This window comes from Corvus hawaiiensis, chromosome 5, assembly GCF_020740725.1.
Source record: "Corvus hawaiiensis isolate bCorHaw1 chromosome 5, bCorHaw1.pri.cur, whole genome shotgun sequence".
Classification (NCBI taxonomy): domain Eukaryota; kingdom Metazoa; phylum Chordata; class Aves; order Passeriformes; family Corvidae; genus Corvus; species Corvus hawaiiensis.
This window is the reverse complement of record NC_063217.1, coordinates 58,495,615-58,517,108: the sequence shown is the minus strand read 5'-3', so window position 1 is coordinate 58,517,108 and position 21,494 is coordinate 58,495,615. Positions and strand designations below refer to the sequence as shown.

General features: G+C 41.5%; 1 protein-coding gene across 1 annotated transcript; it reads left to right on the top strand.

The window, feature by feature from the left end:
- The first annotated feature begins 18,498 nt into the window (after positions 1-18,498).
- On the top strand, positions 18,499-20,125 carry PRPF31 (pre-mRNA processing factor 31). The gene is given in 6 exon segments (XM_048305114.1): positions 18,499-18,574; positions 18,577-18,855; positions 18,858-19,021; positions 19,023-19,499; positions 19,501-19,613; positions 19,615-20,125. Coding segments are annotated over 6 exon segments (1,620 nt in total).
- The last annotated feature ends 1,369 nt before the right edge of the window (positions 20,126-21,494 follow it).

Below are 21,494 nucleotides of genomic sequence, written 5' to 3'. Positions count from 1 at the left end.
TTAATCACACACCATTTTTTTCTAAGACTCAAAATTGCCCAACTCTTCTCACCCTCCTTTCACCAAACCAAACATTCCCAGGCCAACCTGAGATATTCAGGGCAGTTGGTTCCTGCCTTTTTCCACACAACTCATGCTTCCAGTTTGTAACATCACTTCTGTAAGTATTTTACCATTTCTGCCTTGTGAAATAAATCCAGTGATCAAGCAAGAACGACGAGAGCACTGAAATGGACCTAACCAAAAGAACCAATGATCAGGTGTATTAATGAAAACAGTAGTTGTTACCTAAAATACAGTTATTTCTATTCAGGCTATCCCCACAAGGGGCCATACCAAACTTCAGCACTTGAACATGTCCTAACAACAAGGAATCCTGGATCAAAGTGGCCATTTCATAGCTTCAAGCACATTTCCAACACTTAATTGATATTTCTGAACCTGTAGCAAAAATGAAATCTATTCTTTTGCAGCATGTCAAGCAAAGCCAGCTGCTTGCTTCATCAGGGCAGGTCACCACTAGTTAACATTCAGCTGCCAAGCACGAGCACGTTTGACAATTATTTCAGTGGTACAAACTGTGCACAAGTCTCCCATTTCTGTGATGAAGTACTGAATGCCTCATTAACTGAGAACACACACCGGTGACAATTACAGCCTGAGGTACTGAAAAACCTCACACTGGAGTTGCCCTTTCTATCACTAGAAATAGGTTGCCCCAAGCTCCACACATATCTATGTTTTTCACATCCATAAATTGAGCAAATTTCTGGTGTGGAAGGACATTTAAATTCAGCCCACATGCAAAAGCCAGAAAAAGTAAAAAACTACAATTAGCTTCTAAGCAAATAAAAACATATGTCCTCATTTTCATCTGGGATCCTTTTCTTTGTATTTTCATGATTCTTTGTACAATTACAAAGTATTCTGTGTACCTCAGCTTTGTCACAAGACGTAACACGACTTGATCACAACCTCCTGTTTATGTTGCCAGTGGTGAACTAGTTAAAGCACAAGTCTAAGGTTTCACAGTGGGGACTGATGACAGCTCTGTCATTGTTGTCAAACTATAAAGCCCTCAACAGTTTGCAGCAGAGTGAAATTAAGAAGACAGTGACTTCCCCCTGTGCTATTCCATTGTTCATTTTCTCCTGGACTATCCCTCTCTGTTTCTTACCCTTCTCCAATTTCCTCAGGACATGAGAGAAAGACATAGTACATATTTAAATAGCTACTGCAATTATTTTACTACCAGGAGAACGGAAAAATAAGAGAAAGGCTGAATCCATGCTGCTGAACTTCTCTTGATGGTGGTGTTCTCCTTTTTTTTTAATGGAATTTTGCCATACAATAGCATCTGTGTTTCATCTGCCCCAGCCCAGCTTCTTTGAAGTGTAGCTTTCCTTTGGGGATTTTTTGCTAAGAATACAGTAATACAGTGGGAGCACTAGCATGAAGATGTGTTCCTTGCAAGAACTTAATTTGATGGAAAAAAAGCTCTAGAGTATGTTTTATGCTCCTGCAAACCATTGGAACCACAGCACTATGGGAGCTGGTCCAAAGCTGACCACGAGGTAATAATTAGCATCTCACAGCAACTTTACAAAGCATGAAATTAAAATTTGGATAACAAAGAGGAAAGATTGGAAATGGCTCACTGGCCAGAGTCTGCAAATGTCTGAATCAAATCATGGTGTTGCTCATGGTTTCTAAATTCTCAGGAATTGTAGCATTTCAATGATGTTTTTAGCTCCAACTGATATTCATTTGGAGCTTTTTGACTTTTTTTTATAATTTTCAACTGCACTATGAAGGTGTGAATGTGAAAACTACAGTATGAAAGAGTTGTGGTAACAAATTACCAAAATTTGCATTTACACAGAACCTCAACAAATTTTCAGATTTCCTTGTGATCAAACCCACAGTAACTGTAATTGTGTTTGCAGCAACCATCTAATTGCTAATCTTTCAAAAATTCATCCATACCCATCACAATTTCATGTTTTCCTCTGTAGCAACATCCAGAAAAATAATAGTTCTTGTTTGGTTGCTGTCAACTATTTTCACCTTTTCAGGAGTGTTATAACCATTTATTTCTTCAGCTGAGGGACTGAGCCACAAGGGCTGAAACGTTCAAGTCCACACACAAAAAAAGAAAAACGTTTCATGATTAAAAAAAAACAGACTTGGTTCTTTGTTATAACTCCTAGCCATTACTTTACCTTATCCCTTTAATTATTTGGTATTTCTTTATCTAAGCCTGTTAGAGAAGCTGAGCTAGATGTAGCACACTTAATTAAAGCTGAGCTTCAGCATTCAGCTCTTTTCTACCTGGAAATTGCTATAGTGAGACTCTCGTTGGCCAAATAAGAATGCAAATGTTCTCCTATGACAGAGCCGGTGGTGAACCAAGAAATATCCTTCTCATTAAAGGTGCAGCCATCTCACTTAGCATTTCAGGTCATTGAAATCACTTGGGGGGAACTTCCTCCTGAAAGAATAGCCCTAGATTTATGATGACTAAAGAGAGGCTGATGCTTTAAGTGTTGAAAGGAGGTGTGCAAATATTAGATGATTGTAAATCCGCTTAAGAAAGTGTAAGGCTGTCAAGGCCAACTGTTGCAAGACATTACTCATTTATACAACCTAACAGCTCAGCTTTCCTCCTGAATGCTATAGACATCCTGTCAACACGGGCAGTGTATTCTTTTGCTACAGACACATAGAAAAGTCAACTGAAAAATCAAATACAAATGCAGACATGATTTTTCGGTGAAAACTTCATTTTTCTGCTTTTGGGCTTTGGGAAAGAGGAAACAGTTATTTCCTAGACAGGTATATTGCTCTCTTAGCCACATGCCACCCTGGGACAATGTACAAACAAGCAAAATGCTTACAACAGAAACCGTGAAGACAATACATACATTCTGTGCCACATGCTAGAACCCTCCTCTGCAGTTCTGGCCTTCTCTAAAATGGATTAAGCAATTCACTGCATCATGCAGACTTTCAGATAAGGTTCTCTTCTGTCTGTGTCATGGCAAGAGCAGCACACATATAAAACCATTCTTAAGATAAAGTAAAAGCATGTTTTATAGCAATGTAATTGTGTTCTGGACATAACTTGGTTGTCCATTTACCCAATGACAACAAGTTCATCATCTTGTTCACTCCGAACATCCAGTGCTGCTTGAAGAAAATGAAAACAAGATCTTGGAGTCCAGGGCTGCTGTGCAACTGGAACAGTATGCAAGGTCTGCTCTGCCAAGCACCAAAGTATGGCTGTTGTAGTCGGGAAGAACATTTGACACAGCTTTTCACTGAGGAGCCAAAAATTCATATGTGTGGTAGCATTGACAGCAATTTAAAAGTTTGTCTTAGCTAGGATGAAAATCCAATACTCAGAGTGACATACAAATTGTTATTTGTTGAATGCAGAAAATGTTTCTTAAACCAACACTCCTCCCTACTTTTCTTTTTCTTACAACAATGATCTAGTATTTCAGACATCCATCAAAAGTGTTTCCACCTATTCTTCATCTTCATGTTTCTAGATCCATCATTACCATCTTATTTGGAGTTCTTCTGTAAGGTATCTCTAATCTACCACATTTAAGCTCCCTTTAAAAGCACAGTACCTTTCACCTTTAATTAGTATAGACTCCTACAGTGGAAATTACCTTATCAGTGGGAACACAGCAGTAGCCTGCTCCAGCAGCTGTTTTTCAGGGGTTTGCCTAGAACTTAATTTTATGTAGATTTAATAACCCTTTATAACCTAAAATAACCTAAGAAATTTGCTGTCTGCATGATGCGATCTGGGCATTCCTTGATGTTAGGACTCTTCATTATCTTTCTTCTTCCAACTTCAAGCAATGTTTAATGGAAAATTACAGCTAATTTTTCCCCCAGCCCAAAGTCCCTTACCAAAAAAAGTAAACATACTCCTTCTTTACCGTTTTCCAAGGAACAGAGAACATTGGCAAGACTCCCACAAAATCTTTTTCATTTATTATATGCTCTGTCTTAGCTTTCACAGGTATTAGCAAAACAATAGCTCAAGTTATGTCCCCACCTTCCAGATGGTGAAGAAAACCATTCAATGACCACAGTTTCCTTTACAGGCAATAATTGCACTAACATGCTACACTGTGTATTTGCTAATTAGGCTAAACTCCATGTACACATTCACATCAGTACACGGATTCTGGGCCATTTGTTGCAGAGCTCTCCTAGCTACATTTGAAGCTATTCCCGTTGATAAATTACTTCTTTGTATTAAAAAGAATATATAGACAAGTATCTGCAAGATCAGCCTCCAGGCCTCTTGTTTGTATCAGCAGCAATATTTCACCAGTGTTATTCAGCATTACTCAGCCTTGCACAGGGCCTCTGCAATAACCAAGTTTCCCTACTGGCTGTCACAATTTTTATGATCCACTTCTACAGCACAAAAGCCTCCCTCCATGAGCACCATCACACAGAGCACCTCCTGAGCTCTACTTTTAAGAGCTGATACTGATGCCTGGTAGTTCAGCTGAGCTGCTGGCACATGTATGAATGCAGTAATGCCATTCATCTGCTTGACTTAGCCAACAGAATCCATCCGGGGGCCATTTTGAGCTGAGTGACTTCAGAAGGGTCAGACAGACCAGGAAACTCACACAAAGAGAGCAGGACTACAAAACACATCTTAAGCTGTGCTCTGCAAAAGCAGCATTCAATGATCATCTGTGTAAAATTTTGGAAATTCTCTTTTTACCCGTATTGAGTATTATCTCTACTGCAATTTTCACTGTAAAATTAACAAAACACCAACATCAGAGCCACAGCCTGGATCTGCTTCATATCAGTGTCTCCAAAGAGGTAAAGGTGTACCTCAGCTTTAAAGAAAGAGAAGGGTAAACCAAATCTTTTTTAAAGAACCTGAAGTTCAGACATTACTTCTGAAAGTCACTAGCTCACAACAACACTGACATTCGTTGTCCTCAGTAACAGTAGTACCTTTGTGCACCAGCAATCTGGAGGCCAGATCATCCACAGTTCTGGCCTGTGGATATAGTAAAATGCAGATATTAGAATTCACTGAAGTATGTTGAATTGTTTTCTTCTGATTTATCCTTTACAAAGTGCCACACTAAGACTAGTATTCACACAAGCAAATGGCTTTAGGTAGGCCTGCATCATGGATACCTGAACTGCTCACTTCATACTGTTTTCAAAATTATTTGTCCCACCCCTGTTACAGAAATCCATCAGTGCTCTTGCATTCATGCTAATCTGCAGATTAAATCTACATAATAAAGCAAGCATAAGCAACTGGCTGAAAAATTGAAGCCTGAAAATGTAGAAAATGTTTCAGATGTTTCAGAGCATGGCTGAAAATCATCTGAACTGACTCTGGAAGCTTCTAAAGAACTACTCCATGCTATGTCTAATCATAATTAGGAATTTCCTGCAGTCTCTGAAGTATGGCTCATGAGAAAAATTAGGAGATACTGGAAAAAGGGTCAGCAAATTGCTGGTGAAAAAAGTACCATCTTGCACAAGAACGATATTAACAGTAGAATACAGTGGAAACAACGTAGAGCTGAAACATGTTTGGTAAGGCATACTGAGCAGAATAACTAAGCAACATCCAGTCATCACTAAACTATTTCATCAGAGAGGAAATATTTACCAATAAGCATGTTTTAAAAGAAAATACAGCAACTGGCAATATTTGGTGAAGACAAAACAGACATGAACAAATTTAGCAAGACAAATTTCTGAGACCCAGCAGGTGTGTTTGCTACCCACAGGAGCGTTTTTAATTAGGTCAAATGTACATCTTAATGGTTGTTTTGCTCAAACATTCACCAAGCCTGCATCCTGGGAATTCAGACTGGACATCAGGAAAAGATTCTGAGAGAGTGGCCCAGTGAGAGAGTGAGTGGTGAGTGGAACAGGGTCCCCAGAGAAGTGGTCATGGCACCAAGCCTGACAGAGTTTAAGGAATGTCTGGATGATGCTCTTAGTCATATGGTTTAGTTTTAAATAGTCCTGCGAGGAGCAGGGTATTGGACTTGATGATCCTTATGGGACCCTTTCAACCTGAGATATTCCATGACTCTGTTACGGGCCTGGTCTGGCCCCACCAACTGCTGTTTGTCCTTCATTCGAAGCATACAGACAAAGAAGCAGCAGCTTCACAAGTTAGAATAATTTGAGAGTAACCTTTTTTTCCTTAGCCTTTTCTAGATTAGTAGTCTGACTTTTTCAGTCTTAATTCACCACATCCACAGAAAATGGTTGCTGCTTTAGAGTTAGCGAGGGCTACAGTTACAGCATCCCACAGCGCCAAAGTACGAGCACGGAACAAGGTATGGAAAGCACTGGTTCTTTAGGGGAGGAAAAATGAGCAGCTCAAGCACAGGCTCACAGGATTTCACTGATGAACCTGCAGCTTCGACAGATTGCACAAGACCAGAGAGGTATCCAGTGTTTCTTGTCCTGTTTAATATATTTAATGATGATCTGGGTGAGGGGATTGAGTCTACCATTAGCAAATTTGCAGATGATACCAAGCTGGGTTGGAGCGTTGATCTACTGGAGGATAGGAAGGCGTTGCAGAGGGGTCTGGACAGGCTGTATCAGTGGGCTGAAGCCAACAGCATGAGGTTCCACAAGACCCCAGGCAGCACCACAGTCTGTGGGATGAGTGGCTGGAAAGTGGTCCAGTGGAAAATGAGCTGGGGGTGCTGGTTGACAGCAGCTGACCATGATCCAGCGTGTGCCCACGTGGCCAAGATGGGCAACAGCACCCTGGCCTGTTTCAGAAACAGTGTGGCCAGCAGGACCAGGGCAGTGATTGTCCCCCTGTACTGGGCATAGGTGAGGCCACACCTCCAGTGCTGTGTCCAGTTCTGGGCCTCTCAGTTCAGGAAGGAAAACTGAGGCTCTGGAGCGGGTCCAGAGACAGGCAATGAAGCTGATGTCCTGCACCACCACTCAGACTCACGAGAGTCTATTTTTCACCCTTCCACATTTGCTGGTCTTCTCTATGGTACTGACTTGCCTGTCCAGTTGTGATTATCCCCTCACAGAAGGGCTGCCCTCTTACATCTCTGCCTACAGTGAATGCAAACATCTGATAAAGGAGCGTAACTGCACCAAGACAGTCACTTGACTGGAGTGTTTTAGCAGACAGGAGGCTGCACTGAGGCTGCACTCCAGCAGGCTGATTACAGAACCTCCAAGGCAATAGTAACTCAACTCTGATAGCCAGAACATTGCTGGAATTACAGTACTATTTCATCTCTGAAAGGAGTTGTTCATTATCTTGCCCAATGATCTCATCTCAGGATCCATCACTTGCTTGTTCAGTTGTTTTGCTTTTTACTGCAGTATCTGGAGCTTAAATCATTAACTGTTTTAGAAAGGGCAGTCTTGACTGAGCCAAACTACAGAGGCATATGAGCAAGATCCAAGAGTTAAGTTCAGTCAGAGCTACTTCAGTTTATCAGAGTGGGAAGGTAGCAGAAAAAGACTTTACTCTAACTGCACAAGACCTCCCCCTGGCTGGTGCTTGTGCTCCCAAATGTGGGACAGCTGACCTAACTCAGGCATAAACTCGAGTGGCCTCTCCTTAACCCCTTTCTCAGTTAAACTCTTCTACAAAATTGACTTTCAGGTGTGAAGCATCTGCACCACATCAGACATCAGCTGAGCACAGACAACCAAAGCACTCTCCAGGTATAAGAACAGAAAGAGCAGAGTGCAGAAGACAAAAGGCCACAAATAAAGCTGGCAACAGGCCCAAAAGTTTCATTTCTACTCCAGAAAAACTTCTCCTGCACCTCCTAACCACGCCACCCTCAGGTACCAAGGCACACAACTCAGGAATGTTCTCTGGGTATGCCAATATGGGACAATATTCATGCTCTACTTAACCCAGGGAAACATTTGAACTATAGTTAGACTAGATACTACCCTGCAACCTGAATTATACTGTGATCCCAGAGTCTTCTCAGTTTCTGAAACACCTTAGAAAGGATGTGAAGAGCACTACTACACTATTTCTAATAGGGGGGCAGACTTTGCAAGTGTACATCACTGTCATCAAGTGAGTTTTCAATAGTTAAGATGTAAACTTGGACTCATCACAAACTAGGTAGAAGATTTATTTTGTTTTCCAATTACTGGAGTCACTTTACACAACAGAAATGTATCAGGGTTTTTTAATTAGACTTTTAATGTAGTCATTTTACCTGTACAAATGGAATATAAGAAATGACCAAAACAGCTCAGTGGTGTAAATCCTTTTAGAAATGAAAACTGGTATTTTGAGTCCTATCATTTTTAGATTTTAAAATTGCACATTATTTTGACATTCTAAAAAAATTACATCTGAAATCCCACTAAAACCTCTAAAACCTCTACAGGCTAAATGCCAGCAATGTTTAACACTGGAGAATTCTGCTGCAGCAGTATAATCTCTACGTCAGTGGAATTGAATAGGTTTGCTCATAAAACACATGCAGCTACACAGATGTCCTTTACTAAAGCAAATATTTAACCCTATTTCCATTACACAGAAGTTTGCATGCCAGGGAATCCAGCATGTGAAATAAATTTACATTTAATATATATAATTTTTGTTGGTTTTTTTTTACTGTAGCACATACACATAAATAAAGGGACAGGGAAATAGTAAGTTACATGCTCACAAAATACTATCAACTCTGAGTAGTAAATGGAAGAAAACATTATTATTATTACTGTTTCATTCAAAGTAATCAGATATGCTACTAAAAAGTACAATGGAGAAACTGATTGCAGAGGGAAATAAATCAGGAAACTTCTTCAGAGAGCAATAGTTGCTAAATACCGTTAGTCGGTGCTGTACATTTCCTATGGAGCTCTTTGTGAAGGTGACAAAGTTTAAAGACACATTTACTTAGTAAAAGACTGACAACACTCCTCCTTCCAAGCAGTTCAGCTGACCTTACTGCCCCCACAACTCTTTTTTCTTGTGGGAAAAGTTAATCTGAGCCCTCTTGCTTGGTACCCCACAGGAAGGGCAGTAAGCCCTGGAAGGAAAGCATGGTAAATACCAGCTGATAAATTGTCATGTGTGTGCATGAAAAAAACCAACAGTTCTTAAGATTTCTGTGTAATAAAGGGAGTCTAGAGTGCTATTTCTCATTGAATGTATGATTTTTTTCAATTGAGCTGAGTCACAGATTGTCAAATATGAAATGCTGACTTTTTAACCTTTGATTTGTCTGAATCATAACAGGAAAAATAAATAGATTCTAAAACTAGAAAGGAATGTGTCTTTTCAGTTTTTCAAAGGAACAGTTTCCCACAATAAAACTGATACTCTACTTCTAAGCTTCTGAACAAGACACTCTTCTAAAGCTTTGGATCCATTGGTACTATAAATCAGAAGCTTCTAAGTTAATTTATTTTAATATATTTTCTTCATCTGGAAAATTTAATGCTTCAACATGCTGTTCTTTTAAATCAGAAAAGAACTTTATTGTTACAGCTATGGGGAGGGTTATTGCTGCTTTAGCCAGTAAGTTAGATATTCATCCTGGTTCCTGCCTCAGTGTTTGATGAGCAAGAAATCTGAAAAATCAGAGATGATAACATCCATTTCGCAAATGATGAAAACAGGTGTACTTCCTATTTATTTCCATGGATGACACTAAGCCATGTCATACCTAAGGCTCAGACAACTTCGCATCAGAGAGAATGGGTTTTGGGTTCGTTTCATTGCTTTTATTCTAAAAGTACTGGTAAATTGGTTTGGGGGGTTTTTTGTTTGTTTTGTTTTTAAATCTTTAATTCTTGGTAGCTGCTACCTCCAGGGTACATCTTCCAAAACACTTTCTTTTATAAATACAAAGATTTAAGAAAACTTCCTTTTCCTCTCTGAGTTTTCAATAAATTACAAGCTAAAATATGTCCAGGACCCTTGTGATGTGATCCTGGCCCAGACAGAGCTTTATACTGGCTCAGCTCAAACTTTTGCTTCCCATGAGCTTTTTAAACTCAATTTTTTGTTTTTCATCTGCCTCTTGGAGGTTCACCCTACCTGTTAAAGCTCACAGCACCTTCCTTGCAGACAGCCCCAGTTAACCCAGGCTTCTGAGGCAGCCTAAGAACGGGTGCGAGCAGCAAGAAACTTGAAAGACAGCAACCACACTGAATCAAGTTTGTTACAGCTTGAATATGAGCTCTTTCATAAAATAAAGAGAAACCAGAACAGCTGCCAACACGATGCTGACAAAACAAACAAGAACCTAAATAAATTGTTCCAGCTTTACCATTGTGTGGCATAGGGAGTTTTGATCTTCACTTAAAATCAGTATGCCTAAATCCACTTAGGATCAGTTTAAACCGCATCAGTTTAAAACAAATTTCAGCTGGTGCCACTAAATGGACACGAAGTGGGCCTGTTTTCTTCTGTCACACGGTTCACACTGCTGGAGTACCAAACTTAGTTTTCAGTCTCCACCTTCTGCTTCTACCACTGTGTCACCATTTAGAGCTGTGCAAACAGATGAAATTGATCCCTTCATCTTCAGCCAGAACAAGGGTAAATAACTGCAGTGCCTGCAAGGCAGCAGAGAGACCAGGCCCAAAGGGAAAGACAGTCAGCAAAGGCTCAGGGCTCCCTCCCACCAGTGGCTTCAAATGTCTGCATCAAACTTTACACCTAGTCTCACATCTGCCTGTCACAGACAGAACATCCCCCCCAAAAAAGTCGTGGCAAGGAAGCATGCAGTGAAAGACCCAGCAAGAGTATTCTTCACTGACTGTATATTAATATTTCAGTTCAGCTTTGTGGTAACACTTGATAATCAAACATCTCAACTGTAGGTAGCAGTAAAAGTAGGTGATCTCTCAAGTTAATTTTTAAAATATTTAACTTGGTAGCCCAGTGTACTGGGCTGATATACCAGGAAGGAAAATTTATGCTTCCTTTCATCACCAGTGTGTTAATATCACTGTGGAGGAGCAACTTGTCAAATGCAGAGCTCAAAGTCAAATTTCAGCCTGTTTTATAAAATCCATGTGCCTGAAATCAGACAACCAACAACAACAAATAAAACCACAAAAACCCTCCAAACAAAGAACAACCCACAAAGTCAAAACAAAAAAAATAGAAGAGACATGCCCAATACATATAAAAGTAATTCCAGGTGTTCTCACAGTTTCCTGAAACACCATCTTTGTACTCTCCTCCCTCACTAAAAGAGGTGCTTACCAAGTTACCTGTGTTTTGATCTATCCTGAAACTATCAAGTTATCATCACATCAATCATGAAAAATAGATGTGCAAACTGTGGAACTTTTCAGTGTCTGAAAATAGAGCTGCCTGTTGTTTGCAACATCCTGTGTGCATGCAGGGAACAGGGAGAGGAAAAAAATATAAGTGAAGCAAATACCTTGAAGGCTATTGTGGAGGACAGCACTGCATTAATATCCCAGTAATCTGGCCCATACTAGCCCTTTAAGGGGTTTCAATACACAAGATGAAAGGAAAAGTTGATCAAGAGAGAATAAATTACTTTCAGTGTTACCAGAGAGACTTTTTTCCAGTAACGCTACAGAGATCTAACAGTGTGGTTGGGGCAAACAGATTATTGTAAAGAAAGTACCAAAGATTTTGCAATATACTGAGCCAAAAATATTACATGACTGTGTTTTAAGGCACTTCTAGACACAGTACTTGAGCTGTTTACTGAGCAGTCCACAAGCAGCCTACTCAGATATTTGATTTTATCAGCGCAGGCCACCCACATCTGACCCAGTAAAAGTGCACGTGCAAGAAGAATCTCCCCAAAAACAGTGCATCTTTTTTATATAATCTGACCTTTAGCAAACAAAACCTCTTCTTTTCTGTCATATTCACACAGAAAGAAATCCAGTACACAATTTCATGCAAATTACACTGGAAAAATTTCTGTATCACTGAGCATGGCCTTAAGTCAACACAGGAGTTTCTTCTGAGACTTGTCAATAACTCAGCATTTCTTGTAGTTCTGAGTTTATGGAAGAATATCAATACAAAATGTTTACATATCACACATGTACCTAATGGGTTGCAATCTGGCAAGGTAAACCTAAGACTCCCTGAGAAAAAATGGAAGGACAAAGTAGAGTTGCTCATTACAGGAGGTGCTGGGCAACCCATTCTGGCAATTCCTGTGTGATCTGAAAATTTGTATTTTGCTTACAGTTCCCTTATGGGAGAGGCAGAATGGAAAAAAACAGAAACTGTGTTTTATCTTTTTTTTCTTTTTCCAAAACCTACAATTTATTCACAGAAAAACTCTTGCGGGCAATCTGTAGTGTTTCAGAACAGGGAGAGCAGGGACAAATAGAGCCTAAAGCAGCAAAAAAAAGTAAAAAAAAAGTTTTAAATGCAGCGAACAAACCTCCATCAACCACCAGAGAACCACCATCATCTTTCAGTTTGGTTTAGAATCCATTGCCTGCACTGACTGAACAATTTAGTTTGCACCTCCAACTTATTCCTCATGTGAGGATCCAGTTCTCATGTCTCAAGTCAAACACAGGTACCTAGGAGAGAATTAGCTCATGACATGAAATGAACATATGATGCTTCTACATACAGCACTGAAAGGAACTTTCTCTTCCAGAGACAGAAAAAGCGCAAAATAAATAATTCTACTGCAAAAGTATTTGCAGCACCACAGTACTCTCATGCTTATCAGTCAGCACAGATTTCAATGGAGACACCAGGGAAATGAAGAACTGTGGGATGTAAGGCCTTCCATCAGATACAGGAATGCCTACAGGGCCAGGTCATGGGGAAACTGAGCTCTGCTGTGGCCAGTGTTGTGTTTATGTAACACCTACAGAGAAAATCAGTTTTGATTGCTGTAGAGTAATTACCAGCCAAGATTCATTCCCTTCCCTCAAACTACATTTCAGACAGATACTATCAGAAGACAGGAAACTTATCTAAGGATTTAAAAAAAAAAAAATTACATTAAAAATGAGATCATATTCAATATTAAAGGATGACCAGCATGAACAGCCTTTTTTGAATTAGATGACAACTGTGCCTCAAAGCAAATTGGGCAGCAGAAGATGCTGTGTAATAAGCAACTAATAACATGAGAGTGCTGAAAGATTGCCTCACCTCTTTTATGCAGTGATTCTTAGCTTCTGTATACACCTAGACACCTTGATTTGCTCACCTCTTTAGATTTTTAATGACATAATGATCATCTCAAGCCATCTGAAAGTGCAACAACCTGGGGACATCCATTAACAACTTCTTTGTTAAGCACAGCAAGAATCCTTAGTGGCTCACCACACTCATCCTTTTTCCTCTACCTGAATAAACACATACCACTAAAATGGAAAATAGCATTTTTCACCATACAATTTGATTTCTTTGAGGTTAAAGAACATTATATCCGAAGTATATTGAATCTTAAGTCCTAGAATATAATCCAAAACAAAACAAAAAAATACATGCCCCCAAATTCTTCAAAACTGCAATGGTTCATTGCTTAAATCTTTAAAAAAAATTTTTTGTGATAGCTCAAGAATAACAAGCATTCAATGATGAACTCCATGTACATTCAGGGAAATGAAGCACCATTACCCAATGAGTATATAATTTAATAATTTTCAAAACATGTTTTATAAAAGCAATCAGTTTCAAGTTTCCAAGGTGCTAAGAAGTATAAGGTCTTAAGAAGCCATGAAAAGTGCTATCACTATTCATGTTTGTATTTCACTTGACTTACTCATCTGACTTCACATTGTAGCTGTTCAACAACTAATCCTACAACTAAATTTGAATTGCAGAGGAACAAGATAGGTCTAATAGAGTACTAAGTAGCAATAGAACTTCATTTCCCATATGAATGATACTTTCTCCTGCTATTATTTCACTGTACCAAGTCTGATACAGAGTTTATCAAACAGCTAAAAAGTTCAGATCAAATGCAAAAGAAAAAGATGTTACGGTCTACAGTTTATTAGCAGACAGTGTGCAGTTGTGGAGTAAGCCTTTTGTAGGAGGAATGGCAAGCTGTAGCCTCAGTTGTCTGGTTGGATAGCACAGTGATGACTGATGAAAGCTTGTCTCCTTACGTCCTACAGGTCATTTCCAGGGCAGTTAATGTCTGGCTATACTGTAATGTTAGCTCTCAATAAACATCCTGTTATTTTGCTCAGTTCTGCTCAACAACCCCTTTCAAAAACAATGCCCCAAACCCCATCAAAACCTATTGCAGATTTCTATTTTGTTTTTGCATGTCTCACACTAAGTAATTCATTCAGATGGTGACCAAGGGATTTAGTATTGAGGTCAAATGTAAGTTACAGAAGAAAAAAAATCTTATGCTGAGAAAAACTGCTTCTTGATGTGTACTTAACTTTTAATGCAGCATGCACTTGGAAGCCGCTAGAGAGTTAAACCTGTCCCAGACCCTGCCAGCTGCTCTGGGTGCTTCTGAAATAACCTTGGGAAGGAGCTAGCAACAATCTGTGTCCCAGCTCCCAGAATGCCAAGCATTCATACATTACAGCAACAGATGCTCGATTACAGCATTGCAGCTTTCTGTACTGGCACACTTTCATTTGTTCCCAGCCATCGTCTCCACTGACCTCCTACAGACCTCAGATCAAAAACAAAGCGGGGAAAACTGCATTCAGGATCCCAGACAAAATGCAGCTTTCCCTCAGTATAATGTTACCTGACCAACCAAAACCAAAAGCACACCAGATTTCAGCTACAGTCACAGTATCACACGCTTACAGTGTCATTAAGACAGCGCTTACATTAGTAAAATTAGCATATAACAACTGAACCTGGCAGAACTCTTTCCATCCCAAGAAACCAGCATCAAATTTTCCCAGTTACTAAATCATCACGAAACAAGATGTGATTGGCCCATACAAAACCGAGAAGTACATCCTGGTTGTTCAAATAGGTCATGAAGTTTCCTCAGATATTGTTGAAAAAGATAACCCTTAACTTTAGCTTCACTGTCAAGAATCTTCTAGAAAATATAGTGCTATTTATCAATACCACAGACAGGTGGGTGAAGTTTGTATTTCCACAGACCTTCTGTGCAATGACTGATACTGAAATTTTTTTTCTGCAATATGAAGGGATTTCAAAGTAAATTCTTCCCAAGCACACAGAACAGTTTCCACGGCAGTTCTTTTTCACATAAATGTTTGCCAAAAAGATGATGCTCATGGGAAAATATTTTTTTTACACTTAACTAGGAATGTTCAAACAAGTTTGTTCCTATAACTGTATGAAAATTATGACACAGAGCAAGCATGAGAATGAATGCAAACAAGCCCTATCTGTGAACTGACATTTGAAATAACATACACAACTGGTATAGAGAACTCGGATACTAATTAATAAAGGAGCAGCAATGCTTGAATATTTTGCCAAAACATGCATAAGGCATTTAACCTAGAGCTGGTTGTATAACCTGAAATACCCTAGCCTTAAATCTCCTTCCCTTCTATAACCTGCTCTTACCTACAATAAAAAAGTATCAGTACCTGAAGGACACTATGCATCATGTCATATTCTTTGTTTCAGAATTTGCATCACTTGCAAGCAACCAGATCTGGAACTCAAGCCAAAACACAAGTCCCTGAGCTGGTATACAGACAGCAGTTTTCAAGACACAACATACAGTGGTCAAGCAATTTTGCATTAGGACAGTCAAAAAAAAAGCTCTGAGCTTTAGAGGGCTTCTGTGATATTTGATGTGGAAGTCTTTAGGACTAAGATGAAGGGTCAGAGAATGACCAGCAAACAGTGGGTGGCAGCCACCTCCAGTCCTCCAGCTCTTCACCTGATGAGCTCACGAGCCAAAAGTCCTATAAATCATCTCCCATGAGGTCCACAGAGGTACCCTCTGATTTGTGGGTAATATTTTATGGGCCCTCTGGGTATCTAGAAAGAGGTTGTCTCTATGGTGACTGTATCGTGCAGCCATTCCAGAAAGCTGGAACAACTGAAAACATAACATTTGGTCAGATGTGTCAGGAGACTAAGCTGTTTCATTCATGGGCCTGACAAGTTCATATGAGGGGACTTCGTGACCTTTTGTCTCCTTTGTTCTCTTCTTCTGCTCTGTCCTGGCATGCATGATTAATAATCCTTTTGTGGATTTCACTTGGTCTGACCTCACTTTAGGAGGGAGACTACAGTAAATCCTCTTGAAGGACCAGGGAAAGGCCTGGGTGTTATTCCAACACCAGCTCTGCCTGCTTTAGAGAGAACGAACCTTCAGAGAGCTGCACAGGTAGAGCATTTGAGAGGATGTGTGGGAATGTTTACAACAGTGCTCCTTTTGGAAGGTGTTTCTTAGTAGCCAGGTACCATATTGAAGGAAATAATCCTTGCAATCCCCGTTTAGGACAGGACATATGTACACACAAACAGATCAGGGCTTTTTCAGTCCCATCACCAGGGTGTCAAGTGGCAGCGAAACCAGCACAAAATGTTCTGCCCCATAAAAATCTCAGATCTTAATGAAACCATAACAGTTGCCAGGCAGCCAGCTTTCCTGTGTTCTGGGAAAGCAAACACAGATTTGATGTGCCAGGGGTCTCATATTCCACCAAAAACAAACAGCTTCAAGGGTTAAAGTCAGCAGAAGACAGATGTGCTGCCTTTTCCTATCAGCCATCCATATCCTGTGCCAAGTCTGCTTGAGACCACAGTGAGAACTAACTGGAAGTCAGCTGAGGCAGCCTACGAATCTCTTGCATAGCACAGGTTTGGAAACATTCATCCTTCCCTCAACAGCTGCCTTCAGAAGGTCTTCAAGGAATAATTTGGAATACAGAGGCAATTGGACAATGAAATCCTCAGTTCATGGCTATAAATACTTCCTTTCCCCACTGCTATTTTAGTTAAGGGCCAATCATGCCACCCTTACACATACTATTCAATCCACTTGCATTAACTGCTCAGAAAATGTGTTATTAATGAATTAACTTTTCAAAAGCTCATTTAGCTCCTAATTCCCCTGGCTTTCAGCAAGATGCCCAGCTGTGATACAGCTCAGAGCCTGTATCTCAAATGGACTAAGTGTCTCCCAGGTCTCTGCTGGGAAGGTTTCTGCCTCTGACGCCTTTTTCAACCTAGAAATGAAACAACACACACTTTCGAGATAATATTAGTATAGGAGGGAATATAAAAGCTGGTTTTCATTGGAGGCCTCCAGGGCAGTTATGGAGAAATGTCCACAAAAGCCCACCCCCCCAAAGGGGTCAATACAGTTTTACAAGTTTAGTAAATTAGCATAATTGACAAAAACAACCAATTTGGACCACAAGTGGTGATGCAGTCGGAAGTGAGAGGAAAGCTAATGTCTTCACAAACAATTTGATGGGTGAAGGTATGGATGTTAACGTCTTTGAAATGGGTCTTAACATCTCTACTAATTTTGGGCAGCAGGTTCCTTTCAGAGCCCAGATACTTTCACTCCTGAAACAGACAAGAGTCTTCACAAGCCCGAAGTTCTGAACTTTGGGGTAAAATAATAGGTTCAAGGGGGGAATATGTGGTAGGCAATTCAGGAAGGCTGTACACCTTCCTAGTGTCACCAAAACTGCAGGAAGAACAAAAACCTTCCAACAACATTTTTAGTGTTAGAGAATCAAGGCATTACTTAATTCTGCACAGGATGTGTAACAGAAATTTCATCTGTACAAAACCCAGGTGTGCAGAGAAAATCATTCCATGACACATGAATTTTGCCAGATTTTTCACAAATTTTATGCAGTCAAAACTCCTAGAGATTCATTGGTTCAATGTTCGTTGGTTCCAAGTTCCAATGTAGTTCTTAGTATTTGGTTTCCCACTGGTTACAGATGCCTTTGCCTCTGATGCTAATTAGGTCCTCATTCTTATCTCTCCTTTCCCAGACCAGGTATCTCACCATGCCATGTTTGGAGTTGATGGTCATTATCTTTTGGGTGTCTTCCGTGCTACTCCCAGTCTGTGGAGATGTTAAGCTCATCAGGCCTTCATCTGGTGGAACAGTGCCCTGGAAAGAAACTTAAATCCCCTTCTGCCGGGGCAAAGGCAAACATTGGTTGGACTTGATGTTATCAAAGGTCTTTTCCAACCTAGTTCATTCTGTGATTCTGTGAAAACTGACTAAAGTTACATTAAAAACATTTTAAATTACCTATTATCTCTAACACTAGTACTTCAGCCAATGGGAGAAGGAAGAGGGCAACATGCGGCCGGGAGTTTAGGATAAAAGGAGGCTGCACCCTCTGAAACCCAGAAAGATAAAACCCTGCGGGCGCATGCCTGGTGGACTCTCTCCTGTTATTCAAATAAGGTTGCAGGACTCCTCTGTCTCCTTTTTGGACATAAACCTCTGGTGTTTGTGGATTTTCCTGACAGAAGTGACATCAGCGTGGCTGCAACAGGAATGGTGGGAGTGCTCCCAGCGCTCCCAGTTCACCATGTCGCTGGTGGATGAGCTGGTGGCGGACCTGGAGGAGGCAGCAGGGGAGGAGGAGAAGGCCAAAGGCTCTGAGGGGGGGGGAAGGAGCTCGCAGTCGAGGACATGCAGGAGGAGCCAGAGCCACCCAAGGCCATGGAGTCTGTGTGGAGCATTGCCAAGCTCTGGGAGTCCAAGGCATTTACAGAGATCGCACAGAAAATTGAGGAATACATTGGGAAACAGCCCAAGGTGGCTGAAGTTTTGGGGCTGGTGGAGGCTGCCCCTGAATACTGGGTGATCATGGAGGCCAACAACCTCCCAGTGGAGTTTGAGAATGAGCTCAACATCATCCACAAGTTCATCCGGGACAAATATTCCAACAGTTCCTGGAGCTGGAGTCACTGGTGCCCAACGCCCTGGATTGCATCCGAACAGTCAAGGAATTGGGGAATTCCCTGGATAAATGCAAGAACAACGAGAACACGCAGCAGATCCTGACCAACACCACCACCATGGTGGTCAGCGTGATGGCCTCCACCACCACAGGGGCAGCAGCTGTTGGCGGAGGAGCTGGGCAGGACCAAGGATGCGTGCGACATGGCCCTGGCACTGAGCAGGGCCAACCTGTGTATCTATGAGTACATGGAGTCCCGCATGTCCTTCATCACCCCCAACCTCTCCCTCATCCTCAGGGCCTCCACAGCCTCCAAGATCATGGGGATGGCAGGAGGCCTGACCCTGCTGTCCAAGCTGCCACCCTGCAACATCCTCCTGCTAGGGGCCCAGCGCCAGATGCTGTCCAGCTTCTCCTCCACCTCTGTCCTGCCCCACACTGGCTTCATCTACCACAGCGACATCGTCCAGTCCCTGCCGCCAGATTTGAGGAGAAAAGCAGCGCAGCTCATGGCGGCCAAGTGCATGCTGGTGGCCAGGGTGGACAGCTTCCATGAGAGCCAGGACGGGAAGGTGGGCTACAAGCTGAGGGAGGAGATTGACCATAAGTTTGACAAGTGGCAGGAGCCCCAGCCCGGTCAAGCAGGTGAGGCCACTGCCAACACCGCTGGAAGGGCAGAGGAAGAAGCGGGGGGGACGGCAGTACCGGGAGACAAAGGAACGCTTGGGGCTGACAGAGATCTGCAAACAGGGTGAGCTTCAGGGAGATCGAGGAGGACGCCTACCAGGAAAACCTCAGGTTCGGCCTGGGCCACCTGGGCAAGGCAGGCAGTGACTACGTGTGCCAGACCCAGGTCAATGAGGCCACCAAGGCCCGGATCAGCAGGACCCTGCAGAGGACCCTGCAGAAGCAGAGTGTCATCTATGGCGGCAAATCTACAATCCAGGATCACGGCTTGGGCATGGCCTCAAGCATGGCCTTCACCCCCTTGCAGGGGTTAGAGACTGTGAACCCACAGGCAGCCGAAAAGAGAGTGGCCAAGGCCAACCAGAAATATTTCTACAGCATGGCCAAGTTCCTCAAGGTCAAAGGGGACAGAAGTGGGGTCCCCACCCCCCCCGAGGCCCCAGGACCCCCAAAAATTCCCCCATATCACCCTCCCCTTCCTTTTCCATCAGAATTTGGTTTCTGGGGGAGGTCCTCCAGGTCAAGGGGGACAAAAACGGGGTTCCCACCCCCTCAACCCCAGTAGGATCCCCAAATCCCACCCTGCAACCCCCAAATTCCTGGCATTCCCCCCCAGTATCACTTTCCCAAACTTTTTATAAATATTGGAATTTGTGGTTGGAGCATCTTGGGGGAGGTTTTGGGGGGGTTGAAGGGGTCAGGGGGTCCTGGATGGATTTTGGGGAGCCTTGGAAAAAAAAATAATAAAGAAAAAAAATAGACTACAGAGTAACAAATATATGTGCAAAGAATGCAGAGAATATATTAAAAAAAAAGGCAAAAATCAATAGGCATCACACCCACACAGTACTTTGATATTTAAGAAGTTACCATGGTAACACCTGCACTGCACTGCAGCCTGGAATTAAGCAGGCCTTGCTGCTAGTCCTATGCTAGAACTACTGGAGCCTGATTTTTTGTTTCTTGGGTTAAATTCACAATCATAACATCCTGGTAAGACAAAACTGACCTATATATACATCAGGGCTAAAATATCAGCCCAAAAAGCAGACAACAAAACCCCAGCCACTGAGTAGTATATTTAATGAGCAAATAACTATATGCAAAACTGTTGATTTTCCTGGACATTCAATTGACTGAATCTTATGCAATAAACTTAAAACAATAGAGACTGATTAAATGCTGGGCCTGGATTAAGATGTGTTTGTGAATTTTACAGCCTCAGAATAGAACTACAGATGCCAAACTCTTACATTAGTACAGCTTCCCAAAATGAGAAATGTGTTCCTGGGAGAGTACATCACATTAAGCAGCACACAGGTCTCATTTCTCAAGTTGTTTCTTTTTTAATATCTAAAAAAAAAAAAATCTATATAAGAGTCTCTTTGTAATCCTGAGAGTCCTCTCCATGCCCTTGAAATCCAACACCCACAGCACCATGAATTCTGGAGCACCTGCATGTGTTTGGTTTGTAAACACAAGGCCTGTTTATTTGCTGTCACTCAAAGCAGGCAGCTGCTCACAAGCTCTGCACCAGTGAACCCTGGCTCACTGTTTTCTTAACTCTCCCACTTTCATCCCACAAGAGAGCTGATGGGCAAGATACTAACCTTATCTTTTAAAGGAAGGCTTGGAAATACAAAAATGTTCCATAACAGCAGCTTGGGAAGAATTCCTTGACAGAAGGAGTAGAGTCCTGTCTGCTTTGTTGTATCACTTTCAGGCAAGCTGCGGCTATTTTGCCCAGAAAAGGCTGAAAGGCACCTCTCCTCTGACATCTTCACCTGTGCCTGGCACAAGCTGCTAAACAAGCCATTAGAACATACAGTGAAAAGGCTTCTCAATTGTTACTGACCTAAAAGGATGTAATATCAGATCTAAAAGAGCGTGCAAATTTTTCTTTCCACCTTGGTGTTATTCCATGTTCTACATAA